The 14,940-nt window shown below is 36.5% G+C and overlaps 1 protein-coding gene across 6 annotated transcripts in view; it reads left to right on the top strand.

Annotated features, from left to right (window-relative positions):
* Positions 1 to 14,940, top strand: part of MYO1D (myosin ID) — a 362,631-nt gene that overhangs the window by 91,404 nt on the left and 256,287 nt on the right. For all 6 annotated transcript variants that reach the window (XR_001829185.2, XM_017542198.2, XM_017542195.2 and 3 more), the window contains exons 2-7: positions 1,010 to 1,218; positions 3,793 to 3,886; positions 6,051 to 6,216; positions 8,285 to 8,338; positions 9,990 to 10,085; positions 13,758 to 13,874. Coding sequence is in view for 5 of the 6 variants with exons in the window: in XM_017542198.2 (XP_017397687.1) it covers positions 1,010 to 1,218; positions 3,793 to 3,886; positions 6,051 to 6,216; positions 8,285 to 8,338; positions 9,990 to 10,085; positions 13,758 to 13,874 (736 nt within the window). In the remaining variant the exon portion in view is untranslated. The remainder of the gene's footprint in view (positions 1 to 1,009; positions 1,219 to 3,792; positions 3,887 to 6,050; positions 6,217 to 8,284; positions 8,339 to 9,989; positions 10,086 to 13,757; positions 13,875 to 14,940) is intronic.

Raw genomic sequence — 14,940 nt, 5'->3', positions numbered from 1 at the left:
GTTGCACAATTGCAATCATATGGTACCTACTTGAGCTTTATTCTCTTTCTTTTTTCTGTCCTGTGGCCTCTTCTCACCCCATATGGCCTTCTTTATTTCTCTCCTTCCACATTACCCTACTGTGTGTATAAAATGATGCATGAAATATAACATGTATTCTTCCACATTTTTATATGCTTGTGTGGTCATTTATAAAATATATCTATGTACAGATATAAATACATACATGATTAGATTTTTAACTCTTATTTTATGGGGAAAAGGTGGAATCATATTATATATAACTTAAAAATACACATGCCTTTCAACCAGCTGTCCCATTCCTGAGAATCTATCCCGCAGAAGTAAAAGCAGTAATCTGTAAGATTATGTACCAAGAGTGTTTTCTGCAGCATTATTCATAGCAGCAGGAAGGAACAGGAATCACTGGATAAATAATGATATATCTACACCATGGAACTTCAGGCAGTCATAAAAAATAAATTTGATTTATACCAGAAGCATCTCCTCTACCATTCTCTCTGTTTTGGATTTTACTGTTTATATTCATTTACTAGCATTTTAGTGAGGTCCAAAAGCGAGAAAAAAATAAATGTATATGACAGTCCTCTTAATAATTGAAAATCTAAGTGGATTTCAAGATCTTCTTTAACTTCTATTTCTTTTCCTCCTAGAGCTCTGAGATTGTTTTCAGCTCTTTAACTTTTTCATCTTCTTACCCTTCTGTATTTTGGAAACAGGAAATCCCCGGCCCCAACAAGTTAAATTCTTCCTTCTTGCCTGGCTTTTAACCCCTACTGGTCTTTTCTACCAATGGCATCTGAAAGGGCACAGCCCCAAACATTCTGTCTATAAGTTAACTCAGAACCAATGAAATGTCAGTTCAGAAATTATTCCTGGGATATTTGGACTTGCTTGGAAGTAAGAGACTCACAGAACAGATATAGCATTTCTGTATAACCACCATATAACCATTTCTATGTATTTCTTTTCTTTTGCTTCTGTACAGATTTGAAAAAGGGCGCATCTATACATTCATTGGGGAAGTCGTCGTTTCTGTGAACCCTTACAAGTCGTTGAACATCTATGGAAGAGACACGATTGAGCAGTATAAAGGCCGTGAGCTATATGAGAGACCGCCTCACCTTTTTGCTATTGCGGATGCTGCTTACAAGGCTATGAAGAGGCGATCAAAAGACACTTGTATTGTGATATCAGGTAATTGGAGGGGTCCCCTCTATTTCCAAAGTCAAAATGTGTTTATCTGATACTCAAGAATCTGAACAATTGATTAAATCTTTTTTTTTTTTTTTGAGACGGAGTTTCACCCTTGTTACCCAGGCTGGAGTGCAATGGCGCGATCTCGGCTCACCACAACCTCCACCTCCTGGGTTCAGGCAATTCTCCTGCCTCAGCCTCCTGAGTAGCTGGGATTACAGGCACACGCCACCATGCCCAGCTAATTTTTGTTTTTGTTTTTGTTTTTTGTTTATTTTTTTTTTTTTTTTTTTGAGACGGAGTTTCACCCTTGTTACCCAGGCTGGAGTGCAATGGCGCGATCTCGGCTCACCACAACCTCCACCTCCTGGGTTCAGGCAATTCTCCTGCCTCAGCCTCCTGAGTAGCTGGGATTACAGGCACACGCCACCATGCCCAGCTAATTTTTTTTGTATTTTTAGTAGAGACGGGGTTTCACCGTGTTGACCAGGATAGTCTCGATCTCTTGACCTCATGATCCACCCGCCTCGGCTTCCCAAAGTGCTGGGATTACAGGCTTGAGCCACTGCACCTGGCCAATCTTTTTTAAAGGTAGAAGCCTGAGCAATTCTATAGGAGAGAGAAAAGTAATGAATGTTAAATACTAAGTTTTTTGTATCATTTCTAATCATGCTCTAGTCTTGGTTCCTTTACAAATACATATTACACTTGGATGACTTCTGGCCAGTTTGTTAGATTGAGCTGACATGGAAAATGTTTCCATCTCAAACACATAAAAGTAGTGGATAAAATGTAACAACATTAAATAACAAAATGAAACCAAGACAATGAAATACCGAGGGTGCGAAAATGAAGAATGAGCTCAAAATCAGACTAGTGCTCGGGAGCTAGTGTTGAGGGACCTACAGAGGCGTGGGGGCCAGAAATAAGCTTTCAGAGCTGGGGGGCTGAGCTTTATAAACCCCAGCAAGGAGGGAGATGGGCATGAGTTAGGCTGCAGACCTTCCATGCCTAAGAACTGGAGCCAAACTATCTACGTTAAGCTGAGCCCTTCAAGGACTCTGTGTAGTGAAATGGGGACAGGAAAAATATCTGTCCACTGACCCAGAATGGCCTCTCCCGAACTGTGGGAATTTCTTCAGGTGCTAATAATACCTCACATTTGCACTGGTGGTTTTATGCTTTTAGAAACACCCCTATAATCGTTATTCTATTTTGGTTAGTCAAACAACTCTCTGGTATGTAGAACAGTTATTTTTCTACTTTATGGATAAGAATACTAAAGGTCAGAGGAGTTAAGTAACTTAGTGTTGGAGTTAGAAAATTATATCCAAGGACTCTGTTTTATTAAAACAAATTATGAAAACAATACTGCTGGGTTTTAAAGAGGAGAATAAAAACAATTATATGAGTGTGTGGAGTAAAAGCAAAATGTTTCTTCCCCTTGAGTGCCTTAATCTTCCCAAGATTCCAAGATTCCAACAGTAACAGCTGTTAATAGTTTAATGTTTATCCTTTTATACATTTTCTCTGCATATGCAAACACATGTAGTCACAATTGCATATGTAACCATATTATAAATATATAATTATGGAATTATGGAAATAACTCTCATTTTGGAAATAATTTCATTTTGGAAAAAATGAAAAAAATCTCATTTTGGAAAAAATAATTCTCATTATGGAAAAAATAACTCATTTTTCCATGCAATAATATATAGTAAATATCTTTTCATTGGTGTTTCTGTAGAGCTGGTGCATTCTTTTTAACCATAGTGTAGTGTTCCATTTAAATAATTGAATCATAATTTATCCAGTTATCTACTGATGGATATATGATTTCCAGATTTTTAGCCACAACTTACAGTATAGTCTATAGAAATATTTCAAAACCTTTGAACATTATTATTATTTGGTTATGTTAGTATTTTTTAGTATTTCCTTAGGAGAAATTTCTACCAGTGGAATTTTTGAGTCAGAAGATGTAAGCATTTAAAATTTTTGATAGATAATTTGACATTGATTCCTCTTTTCCCATATCCCAACCATTATCCCAGTTGTCATGCTTTTTCTATGGTTCCTTCTGTCTGGAGCTTGCTGTTTTGTTTTTTAACTAAAATTACTCTAATTTTAATTTTTTTTAGAGAATTATTTTGTCCTCTTTAAGATTAAAAGAAATTCTGCTGTAGAAAACGAGGTTCTATGAATTTAGTTGTGACCACTATTTGAATCACTACCTTATTTCTTTTCCACTAGACTTATGAGTCCCTGCAAAGTACTAAAACTTTAGTGTTAGTTTACTACATTGGTACGTTTTTCTAAGTAAATTTTTATTTGTAGTCTACTTATTATTTTAGTTTTATAATAGTTTTATTTTCTTCATCATATTCAGGTTTGTTAGAACCACTAACCATATTAAGGCAGGATGAAATAAAAAAGCAAAGAAATGAAAGAGTGCAACGTGAGGGATTTTAAATGTTTAACTAGTATCAGATTCTTAGATTATTCTATTAAAAATTAGCTTACTTTTGGTTTTAATTATTACATTAAGCCCTGAACAATTTTTCCCCCTAGGGGAAAGTGGAGCTGGTAAAACGGAAGCCAGTAAGTACATTATGCAGTATATTGCGGCCATCACCAACCCCAGTCAGAGAGCAGAGGTTGAAAGGTAAGGGCGCTCTAATAATGGGGAGGGATTCTTCTTGGCACTCCGTTTTCTCTAGAGGACTTGGCTAGGCCTAAACTCTAATACCTATGGGTTGAACATTTTTTGATGATTAAGCTACTTTGATTCTCTTAAGTGCATGTTGTTTCTATACTTTTACTTCAATGTCTCTGTTTCTAGATTTGTTTTTAATAGAAAAATACTATTATGGTAAGCTTTACCTAATTGAGACCAAAAAAATCATTACCCTGAAACAGCTGAAAATGTTCCCATACTGGTTTATTACTGCTGACTTAAATGTGGTCAGCAGAGCTATTATAATTTACACTGGTAGGTTTTATTGTTCCAGCTCTCACAGGTTCCTTGCTCTTTTCACTACATCAGGGTTTTTAAAAAACTGTATTCTGAGAGAAGTGGGACCCTAGAAGGCAGACTAAGCAGACTCATGCCTTCCCATCATCATTACAACATTCAGAACCCACTGACAATGGAATTTCTGAACAGGCTTCAGTTTCTGAAAGGATTTTATGCCATACTGTCCTGCTGCTCACAGGAAGATGAGTAATAAACCTGGTCTCTACATTTTGGGGCCCAGCATTTAGGGGAGCAGCTGGCACATAGTATTTGCTTAAATACTTAAGGGATGAATGAATGATAGCTATAAAGCGACAAGACTCAACTTTCTTATGTGGTGCAGCCTTTTTGAAGAGAGAAACTATTTTCCTCATTGGCTACTTTGAAGCTCAGTACTAATTTAGTAAAGAGTCCCACCTCATGTACACATCACAATCTTCAGTTTTATGAATAGGAAGAAAGGATACTGGGCTGATATGAAAGAAGAGAAGTTACACTCCACTGCCCCACGTGGCCTTTCTTCTTTTCATCATATTGAGCTGCATTGCTGGGTCAGGAGAGGCATTTTTCCTAACTGTAACATATCCCTGCTTCTTACTCTGATTTTACAATCTAGTTTGACAAGGACAAGGATATGTGTGAGTTTTCTTAATTTCCTTAGGAGCTCAGGAGAACAACTAGATGAGAAATAAATTAATTTTACATCTACTGTAGCAGAGTAAGGCATGTATAAATTTACTAGTCTTTCACAAACATATCACAAGCCATTTCCCCACACACATATGTTTTTAAAATATGCCTTCATTTATGAGGTGATAAGGTTGAATTCTCCAGTATTAGTGGGAGTAACAGTGGGTCTGCTACATCAAGGTATGTCAGAGGTCGAAGTTATTTCTGCAGGGATGCCTGTATAAGAGGAATTCTATCAGTGGAATAAAAATAAGGATAAAATAAGGATAACTTCTAGCATGAAGTTAAAAATGTATCCATTGGGAGGGACTGCTCTAGAGAAAGTTAGCATTCATTGAATAAAGAATGCATTAAATGACTGGTACAATGGAGAAATTCCATACAGCTTCGAACAAGATAATGAGCAATTTCTGAACTAGTAAAGATTAAACTTATGATGTATAACTAAGTACAATAAAATTCCACAATTCCAGGTTTCATAAGCAAGTGCCTTAAAAATTATATCGTTTTCTGTATCACCTATTCTCTTTTCAGAACACATCTTTTTAAAAAATTTTCTTTATGTAAATAAAATATATACGTTTATAAAAGGAAAAACAACAATTACAGAATTAAATTGAAGGTGTAAAGATTCCCTGGAATCCTACCTTGCCCACCCCATCAGCCTCCTGCCTAGAAAACCTTATAGTGAGGTGCACTGATCCCTCCAGATTTTTAAGCATTTACTGACACATGTGCTTGCACACACACATACACATACACTTACACATACACACACACGTGTGTCTGCACACACATACACACACAGGGATCCTGCAATGCATGTTATTTGACAACTTGATTTTATATTTGTTACTGTATGCTGGACATTTTCATGTGAGTACATATTGATGTACATCATTCTTCTTAGCACCTCTATAATATTTCACTACATTGGGAAACAAAACTTTATTTTTATCCCTATTGGCGGACATTTAAGTTTTTGGGTTTTTTTGATATTGCAAACAATGCTGGAATCAGCATGTTTGTATAAATATTTGAATGTGTTTTAGCAAAGTCCATGTTTTAAAAAATTCTAGTCTCTGTAAGTTTTTATAATGACTTTCATTTATCCGTGTTAAAGAGTGAAGAATATGTTGCTTAAGTCCAACTGTGTTTTGGAAGCTTTTGGAAATGCCAAAACCAATCGTAATGACAACTCAAGCAGGTTTGGAAAATACATGGATATTAACTTTGACTTCAAGGGTGACCCTATTGGTGGACATATCAATAACTACTTGCTAGAAAAGGTAAAATGTGCTTAATTTCTGAGGGTAATGTTGTAAGTGCTGAATGTTTAAACAAATTATAGAATTTATTTTATTAAGTCAAAATAGCTTTAAATCCTGTTCTCCCTTCTTGATTAGCTTTTTATGATAAGATATTCTCCTTTTGTCTTCTATTCTTACTACTTACAATGTCAAGTTGGAAAAAGTTGGGGATTTTGTACATAGATTTAGGTATGCATGTGAATGGATGGGGGCACAGGTATGAGTTGTTTGCCAACTTTTGGGTAATTTCAACCAAAAATCAATCTAAGACTAATCAGTTCTAGTCTTTTTATACATCACTATCTTCTATACATTTTATGTATTAAAATTTTCTTCTAGTTTCTGTTTGTTCATTGTTTTGTAGTAACATATATGTATTTTGTGATCTTACATCCTAATTATGAATCAAACTGTATTTGGTCAGTAAAAACTTAAAAATAGGCCCAATTTCTAGAGGATTCCAATTAAAACTTTCTTCTTGGGACCGCGAGAGAGGTTATGTCTGGTTTTGTTTTGTGTTTTTTGAGACATGGTCTCACTCTGCTACCCAGGCTGGAGTGCAGTAGCGTGAACATAGCTCACTGCAGCCTCAACTTCCTGGGCTCAAGCAATCCTCCCACCTCAGCCTCCTGAGTAACTGGGACCACAGGCATGGGTCACCACACCCAGCTGATTTTTTTTTATTTTGTAGAGATGGGGTCTTCTGTGTTGCCCAGGCTGGTCTCAAACTCTTAGGCTCAAGCAGCCCTCCTGCCTCAGCCTCCCAAAGTACTGGGATTACAGGCATGGGCTGCTGCACCCAGCCAGTTGTGTCTTAACTAATCTTGATTATCAGTGGGCATGACTGCAAGAGAATACATAGGGTTCATTTTTACAGTTAACTTTGTCCTTTACAAAATTAGGTCTCCACCCCGAATTTACACCCGTCTAAGCTGACAGGCTTCTCAGTTAATTCCTATCCCAATGAGGCCATAGCATCCTTTATGGCCATTTAATACAGTATACTCTTTATTTTTGTTTGCTATTGAAGTCAGACTGTTAAGGAAATAAATCTATTATCAGAATCAGTCGAAAAAGGACAGGAGGCTGGGCACAGTGTCTCATGCCTGTAATCCCAGATTGTTGAGAATATTCCTCCCTAAGCATTCCATCCTCTTCTCCCCACTTCTAATCCTTTGGGAGGCTGAGGCGGGCAGATCACCTGAGGTTGGGAGTTTGAGAGCAGCCTGACCAACATGGAGAAACCCTGTCTCTACTAAAAATACAAAATTAGCCAGGTGTGGTGGCTCATGCCTGTAATCCCAGCTACTCAGAAGGCTGAGGCAGGAAAATCACTTGAACATGGGAGGCAGAGGTTTCGGTGAGCCAAGACTGTGCCATTGTACTCCTGGGCAACAAGTATAAAATTTTTTCAAAAAAAAAAAAAAGAAAGAAAGAAAAGAAAAAGAAAAAGGACAGGAAATGCCAGGTATTATTATCAGTCTTTTTTCCAAAATGTTTCATGGATTCACGTTATGTATAATACATATTCAATCAAAAGGGTCCCTTTGAATGAACTCATATTTTGAACCCTCTCCTAATAGCAGTATTTTTGGAATCATCTAAGGCAGAGGTCCCTATGGATTGATCTTGCTCAACTGACTTTTATTACAGGATAAAAGGCATTGCTCTTTGAAATGCCAGCAGACCCTGGGAAAAGGAATGTTGAGAATATTCCTCCCTAAGCATTCCTTCCTCTTCTCCCCACTTCTAATCCTTACCCGACCCCCAACCACCAAATTCTATCTTTAGGCTCCAAGTTAAAAAAATCAAAATAGCTTCATTCTTCAGAAAGCTTTAGGGACCTCTATTTTAAGCAATAAAAAGAATTATCAAAGAATTGCAGGGGAAAGCCCATAGAGAAGATCTGTTCTTAGATGAGCATACAATCCATGAGGTCTTTAGGATTTTTAAATGCTCTGTAGATATAAGTTTCCCTAAGAAATTGGCTACTGTTTTATTTTAGAGGCACATTTTCGGCTAACCATTTTAATGTGTTTTTTCTTAGTCTCGAGTGATTGTGCAACAGCCAGGAGAACGAAGCTTTCATTCTTTCTACCAGGTTAGTAATCTGTTACACAGATAATTGATCATTAGCTCAGTTGTGCAGGAAATAAGTATTTGTGTCTTGAGCTTTCCCCCATCCTATGCGTCCCTCACCCTCCATTTGTCCCGCAGTACATCACGCATGCGTGCACCACACACCCTGCCCTACGTGCTTAAGAGATTGGACAAGCGTGACTGTTCCACCCAGCTGGTAGGGGCTTACCCAACCAGATGACTGCCTTGGGTGAGGATCACCCATATTTTCTTGCAGTGTAGATAACACTTTAATGACTGTGAAAGCTTTTGAAATGGTACCTTCTAAATGTTAAATTAATTTTTGTTGTATTTGGAATGAAGCTGTTGTTTCCATATTTGGGAAGCAAATATTCAGAGAAGGGAATATAAATTAAGTTTGTTTCACTCATATAGACTATAAAGCAGTATGATTACTTTTAAAAAACAATCTAGATTTATAACTTCAAGGGAGAATTAGTTTCTTTAATCCATCAAGTTTAGAAAAAAATTTGTGTATTTCTTTTGAAGAGTGCTTTTAGATTCTAAAGCAAAATCTTTTAAATAGCCCTCCTGTTGGCAAGTCTTTACACTCAGCGAACAAGTATGATATATTAATGTAATTTTTTAAAGCCCAAGGTAATATAAATCAAGGCTAACAAATAAGGTGGGGGACCAAATTAGGCAATATTGTTTTGGATTTTTAAGAAGTAAAACTATAAATTGGTAAGATTGATTTCCATGTGTAAGCTGTCTCTGAAAGTAACTGAACAATGACAACATAATTGAATGTGATTCAGTTGAACAGGTAACTGCTTTAATAGACAGTACTCATTTGTATATATAAGTTTTGGTATATTTGGCTTAAAAATCAATTTTTAAAATCTGATAAGTAGACTTTTTAAGTAAACAAAAGTATACAGTTTAATTTAGAGAATTTAAACATAATACCTTCCACAGACATATCTATATAAAAGCACTATAAATATTGTATTTATGATTCTGTTGGCAATTTGCCATGTTTTAAATAAGCTATTTTTCTACCAAATATAAAAGAGTTCTGTTTTATTTCAGTAACCTGTAACTTTTTCCCAGTGTTTTTCCCACTTGGGTGAAACTATTAAAAATTTATCATTATCCAACACTATGGTCATGGTTCCCCAGCTGTCCTCCTTTCCTGAGAGGTACAGACTGATGAGGAAAAACTGTTTATTTCCAGTGTGATTCAGCATATGACTGTCTGCTGATGCTTCTTACTTCTGTAGCGATATTGTCTTTTTCTAAAGTCTGACACAGAACTATATCCTGTCTATAATGAGGCTGCTAAGCAAGTGGCCACCACAGAGCATAGGATCCTGTTTTACAAATGACGGCATTTAAAGCAAGAACATTTTATGCCAGTTATATTGTGAATGAGATGAGACATTTTCAAAGTAATTTTCTTTATGATTGCATAACATTCTCTGTAACTGATGGCATTGAACGCTTTACCTTCAAGGTTTTAAAAAAAACAAAAACAAAAAAACTTCTTCAAAGCTAGAAAGGAAGACATAAGTGAGCTAAGCCCAGAAAACGAATAAAAGCCAGAGTACACTAAGTTAATGTTTTGTTCAATGTATGTCTGGCCAACTTATTTCTAACTAAATGTTTTTCAGCTACTCCAAGGAGGTTCAGAGCAGATACTACGCTCCCTACATCTCCAGAAATCCCTTTCATCGTACAACTATATACACGTGGGAGCTCAGTTAAAGGTGAGAATTTCCTCTTTGAAATTGCTCAGATAAAAAATCAATCAAAGAATCAGAAGAGACATTCAATAATTATCTGGTCGAGCCTGCTGCCTTTAGGCAAATAAATGTCTCTTTTATTCTGTTTTATTTTTTAAATTCTTGACAGAGATTCAGTGCATTTTTGAATCAGCAACTTTGCTTAAAATCAATTCTGGTATTTTATCACCATCTGACAGGAAAGAAGTTTTTTCTATGTTCAGTCTTTCATTTTAATTTCTAATCCTATCCCTAGTCCTGTTGACACTATAAAAATATTGATAGGACTAGGAAGTCTACCTCCTAAGAAGATTTTGTATGACTTGGCCAAAGGCAAGTTAGTAAAACAAAATTAAAATGCACTTTGATTCCGCATTCACCATTTGTTCAAATATTAATTTTGATGTACCCTAGAAATAGTTTTGTGCCCCTTGAGGCATTTCTATTCAGCTTTCAAGTTTTTCCCATTTTTTCCCTTTTCTTGCATGCAAGCACTTGCATACACTTATATGCAGGCATATTCTTGCTCTTTTATTTCTGATTCATTTTCTGCTAGTAATTTTACAACATTCTAATAATAGTTTGTTGATAATAATTACACTATTATCCTATTTTGTAGGAGGGAAGGTATATGAATGTATAGAATAAAATATGGTAGGATATAGATCACAGTATTATTTATTCTGGATGGGTGAGATTATGGATATTTGTGTTCTGTTTTTCCTTATTTAAAAAAATTCTGTAATAAAAAATTTATGGCTTTCATAGTTAGGGAAGAAATGAAACTGTAAAGGAAAAAAATCTAAAATGTGGGAGACATTTCTTTAAAAAAATTTATTAATCAAAGCAAATTATACCTGCATTACTAGTTCAGCTGTACTTTTATTGCTGTGCCTAGAAATTAATGATATTTTAGTTTTTGCAATTCATTTTCCATTATTTGACATTTAGGTTACAACAACTTTACTTTTACAGTCATCAGAGACCAGGAATATTTGGCTGAAAATGAATTAAAAACAAAAGACAGGGCACAGTGGCTCACGGCTTAATCCCAGCACTTTGGGAGGCCAAGGCGGGCAGATCACCTGAGGTTGGGCATTGGAGACCAGCCTGACCAACATGGAGAAACCCTATCTCTACTAAAAATACAAAATTAGCCAGGTGTGGTGGCGCATACCTGTAATCCCAGCTACTTGGGAGGCTGAGGCAAAAGAATAGCTTGAACCTGGGAGACGGAGGTTGTAGTGAGCCCAGATCATGCCACTGCACTCCAGCCTGGGCAGCAAGAGTGAAACTCCATCTCAAAAAAAATAAAATAAAATAAAAACAAAAAAGCAGTAGAGGGCAATGCTTCAATTCTCTGAGAACTAGACAGAGGCACTTAAAGATGTGTAAAGAACTGTAAAGTCAATACCTGGAAAACCAGTGACTGGGAATTTTTTTTTCAATCAAATTGTCTTATTGACTAAGTTACTTTTGACCAAGTCATGTAGAGTCCCTACAGAAAGCAAGTATTAATAGCCTTTTTTCCAGGTTAAATTTAGCTTAGATTCCCTTTTTATCAAAAATTTTCCATTTCTGCTTTCCCTGCTTTTTTTTTCTTTCTAAGAAAAACAAAGAAGTAATAAATGATCATAGTCAAAACCTAAAATAGAAACCAAAAGGAAACAAAAACTAACTCTTACCATACAGAGATGATTATTGATAATGGTTTGTGTCTGTATTTATAAGTGGAATCTTACAATAAATCCTGATTAAACCTACCTTTTTTCTATCTTTCCATGCAAACAAATATAAACTAATATAATAATTAATATAACTGTAAAGTATTGACTGTCTGTATCTTAACCAATCCTAAAATGCAGGAATTATATACAGTTAAGATATTTTGGGTTGCAAGTGAGAGGAGACCCAATTAAAAGTCTCCAAAAACAATAAGAAACTTAATTATCTAGCATAACAAGAAACCCTGAGATGGGACAATTTCAGAATTAGTTTATTCTGAAATTAACTAATGTCTTAACAATGTTGTTAGGAACCCAGGTATTTATGTGGTTGTTTCCCCAGGTTACAACTCTGCCACACTTAGTGGACAGCTTTGTCCTCTTAGGCTGGTTTTCCTTGCAGTCACAAAACGCCATCAGAAGTTCCAGGAGTCACAGGCGAAGGAGATGTTCATGGCCCATTTCCTTTTATAAGCTAGGGAAACCTCTCCAGAACCCAACTTCACTCATCCCCCATAAACACTTTCCCAAATATTGTATTGATCAGAACAGCATCCCATGCCTGTGGCTAACCAATCATTTGTAAGGGAAATAAGATCACTCTGATGAGTTTAGACCAGTGAAGGTTTGCCGCTTGAGGCTAGGTAGATGCCAGTCACAAAGGACATACACACTTAGAGAGGAGTAAACAAATCCAGGTTCAATCGGCAAGAAAGAAATGGGGTTAGAGGATGACTGTTAGGTAAGCAGCCAACAGTTCCTCACAGTAGGACATTTAGATTTTGTTTACCCAGTGACTTTCCAATTTCTACATGGTTGCAGTTTATAATCATAGTGATATCTGATACTGCTGAGTGGTTTTTTTTAATGTGCTGCTACTAGGGATGTGCTTTATATAAATCCTCATTCAATCCTGACAATCATCCTGTAAAATATATGTTATTATGCCCATTTTATTTGTGAGGGAATTGAGGTTCAATGAGGTTAAGTGTCTTACCCAGGGTAAAAACAAAAAACAAACATCTAGGAGGAGGAGGGGCTTGCCTGGTTGTCTCCTGCACACTAGAAGAACTTGTACTTACCAGGCAGAGAGGTCCCCTTCCAGAGCCCTTCCTCAACAAGTGAGCATCAGGCCAGGTCTCTATATCCAGACAAGAGGAGAAACTCACCAAGGAAAGGATTGGTCAGGCCTCTGTGGCTGCTGCTGTGGTAAAACTAATATAAACAGTTACTATTGCTTTATTGTGAATTTCTGTTTACATACTTGTATTTCCAATGTAATGGCCACAGCTCTTTAAGGGCAGGTGCTTCATCTTTGACCTGCCTATACCAGTTAGTAGAGCTGACTTACCAAACGCTTATCAAGTGAGTAAATGAATGAAGTTATAGTCCTAGACTATTTAATAGCTTGCTGAATGACGGAGGCTGACTCTTTTGCTTTTGAGGGGCCGCCTTTTCTTACCTGGGAAATAAACCGCCTGATTATACGAGAGTGAAGTGTCATTGCCAGCCTAAACAAGACAACTGTGGAACAAAGAGCCACAAACAACAGTAGCCAAGCATGTATCTTGGAGGCTCCCACATTCAGCACTTCCATTTGTGATCTCACATCCCGTGCTGTTGCCTTCACGGATCATGGAGTGGGGATTGGCTTCTCTGAGCCAGCTTAGGACTTGCCCCCTCACTGAAGGTTCCAGAAAAGGGCACAGTGTTTTTTTTTAGGTGATGGCATTTACACACAAGTGGGCTTTGTACCTGCTGAATTATGTTGCCATTCCTGAAATGATTTTTATTTTCTCTGGAGACTTACCATCCCCTCAAGTGATTTACTATGAAGGCAAAACCTTGGCATTATTTAAATTTAGTTTTATAATTGTTGAATTTTAATGCTTATATGAAATGTCTGTGACAAGTTTCCCATTTTCATCCCCAGCCTTCAATCAATGATGCTGCCGAATTCAAAGTTGTTGCTGATGCCATGAAAGTCATTGGCTTCAAACCTGAGGAGATCCAAACAGTGTATAAGATTTTGGCTGCTATTCTGCACTTGGTGAGTAGGGACACCTCTCAGAATATATTGTCTTCTGGTGGGAACAGGATGCTTTCTCAGAAGATTTTGTTTTGTGTTTTCCTTGTAGATTTAAAAAGTATTCAGAGAAAAATTTCTACATGTTTTGAAGAAATTACTGTGTCTGTGGTTCTTTCCATCATGTTATAATATTATCAGGGATTTTCCAAGCCACTATAGGGTTGGAGGCTACAACTTCAGTTAATTGTCCTACTGGTATTGTCAAACTTTGAACTGGTTAATCTTAAGGATAAAAGAATTCAGCAGTGATGTGACTACTAGTGGTAAAAATTTCTAGTGGCATTTGAAACACAGAATCATAGGTTATCAGAACTGGATTTTTGATCGTCTCATTTTACAGGTTGGGAACTGGCCCTGATTGGTGGCGTGACTGCCTCAAAGGCACAGCCAGCTCATCCCAGAGCCAACACCATAGACCACGTTGGCAGACTCATGGGCTACTTGTTGCCCACTATACCACACTGAACTTGGATGTGAAGAACTGTTTGTCAGATTTGTTTTGTAGCCATTTATATAATTAGAGATATTTAAAATACACTGAACATATACTCTTACAATATAAGTGACAGCATGGATTCAAATCTGGAATAAAAATTATCTTTCACTTAATATAGCAAGATTTAACTCTAAATGAATCAGGAATGTGCAGGATCTATATGAAAAATGTTATATAGCAATATAAACAATAAATGTTCCTGACAAGGAAGACTTTAGTATTATAAACTGTCTCATCTGTTTGAATTAGTTTTTAAATACAGTTTAGCAATACCTTTCAGAATCCAAACAGGAATTTTATTTTGTTTTTAACTTGACCTTTTGATTCTAGAATTTACCTGGAAAAAGATCAAATAAAATATGTGAAAGAAGCATCCTGTAGGATAGGGTGAGGGAGGAGAGGAAACATGACAAGTTCTACCAAACTTAAAATGATAGTAAAAGCTAAAGTACTTTATAACTTTTTGCACATAGCACCAGATCAACAGATTAATCAACTGATTGGTTAATATGCTGGACATTTGGTAGATGG

Source organism: Cebus imitator, unplaced genomic scaffold (assembly GCF_001604975.1).
Source record: "Cebus imitator isolate Cc_AM_T3 unplaced genomic scaffold, Cebus_imitator-1.0 Scaffold140, whole genome shotgun sequence".
In the NCBI taxonomy this organism is placed as follows: Eukaryota; Metazoa; Chordata; class Mammalia; order Primates; family Cebidae; genus Cebus; species Cebus imitator.
This window is presented reverse-complemented; position numbering and strand designations above follow the sequence as displayed.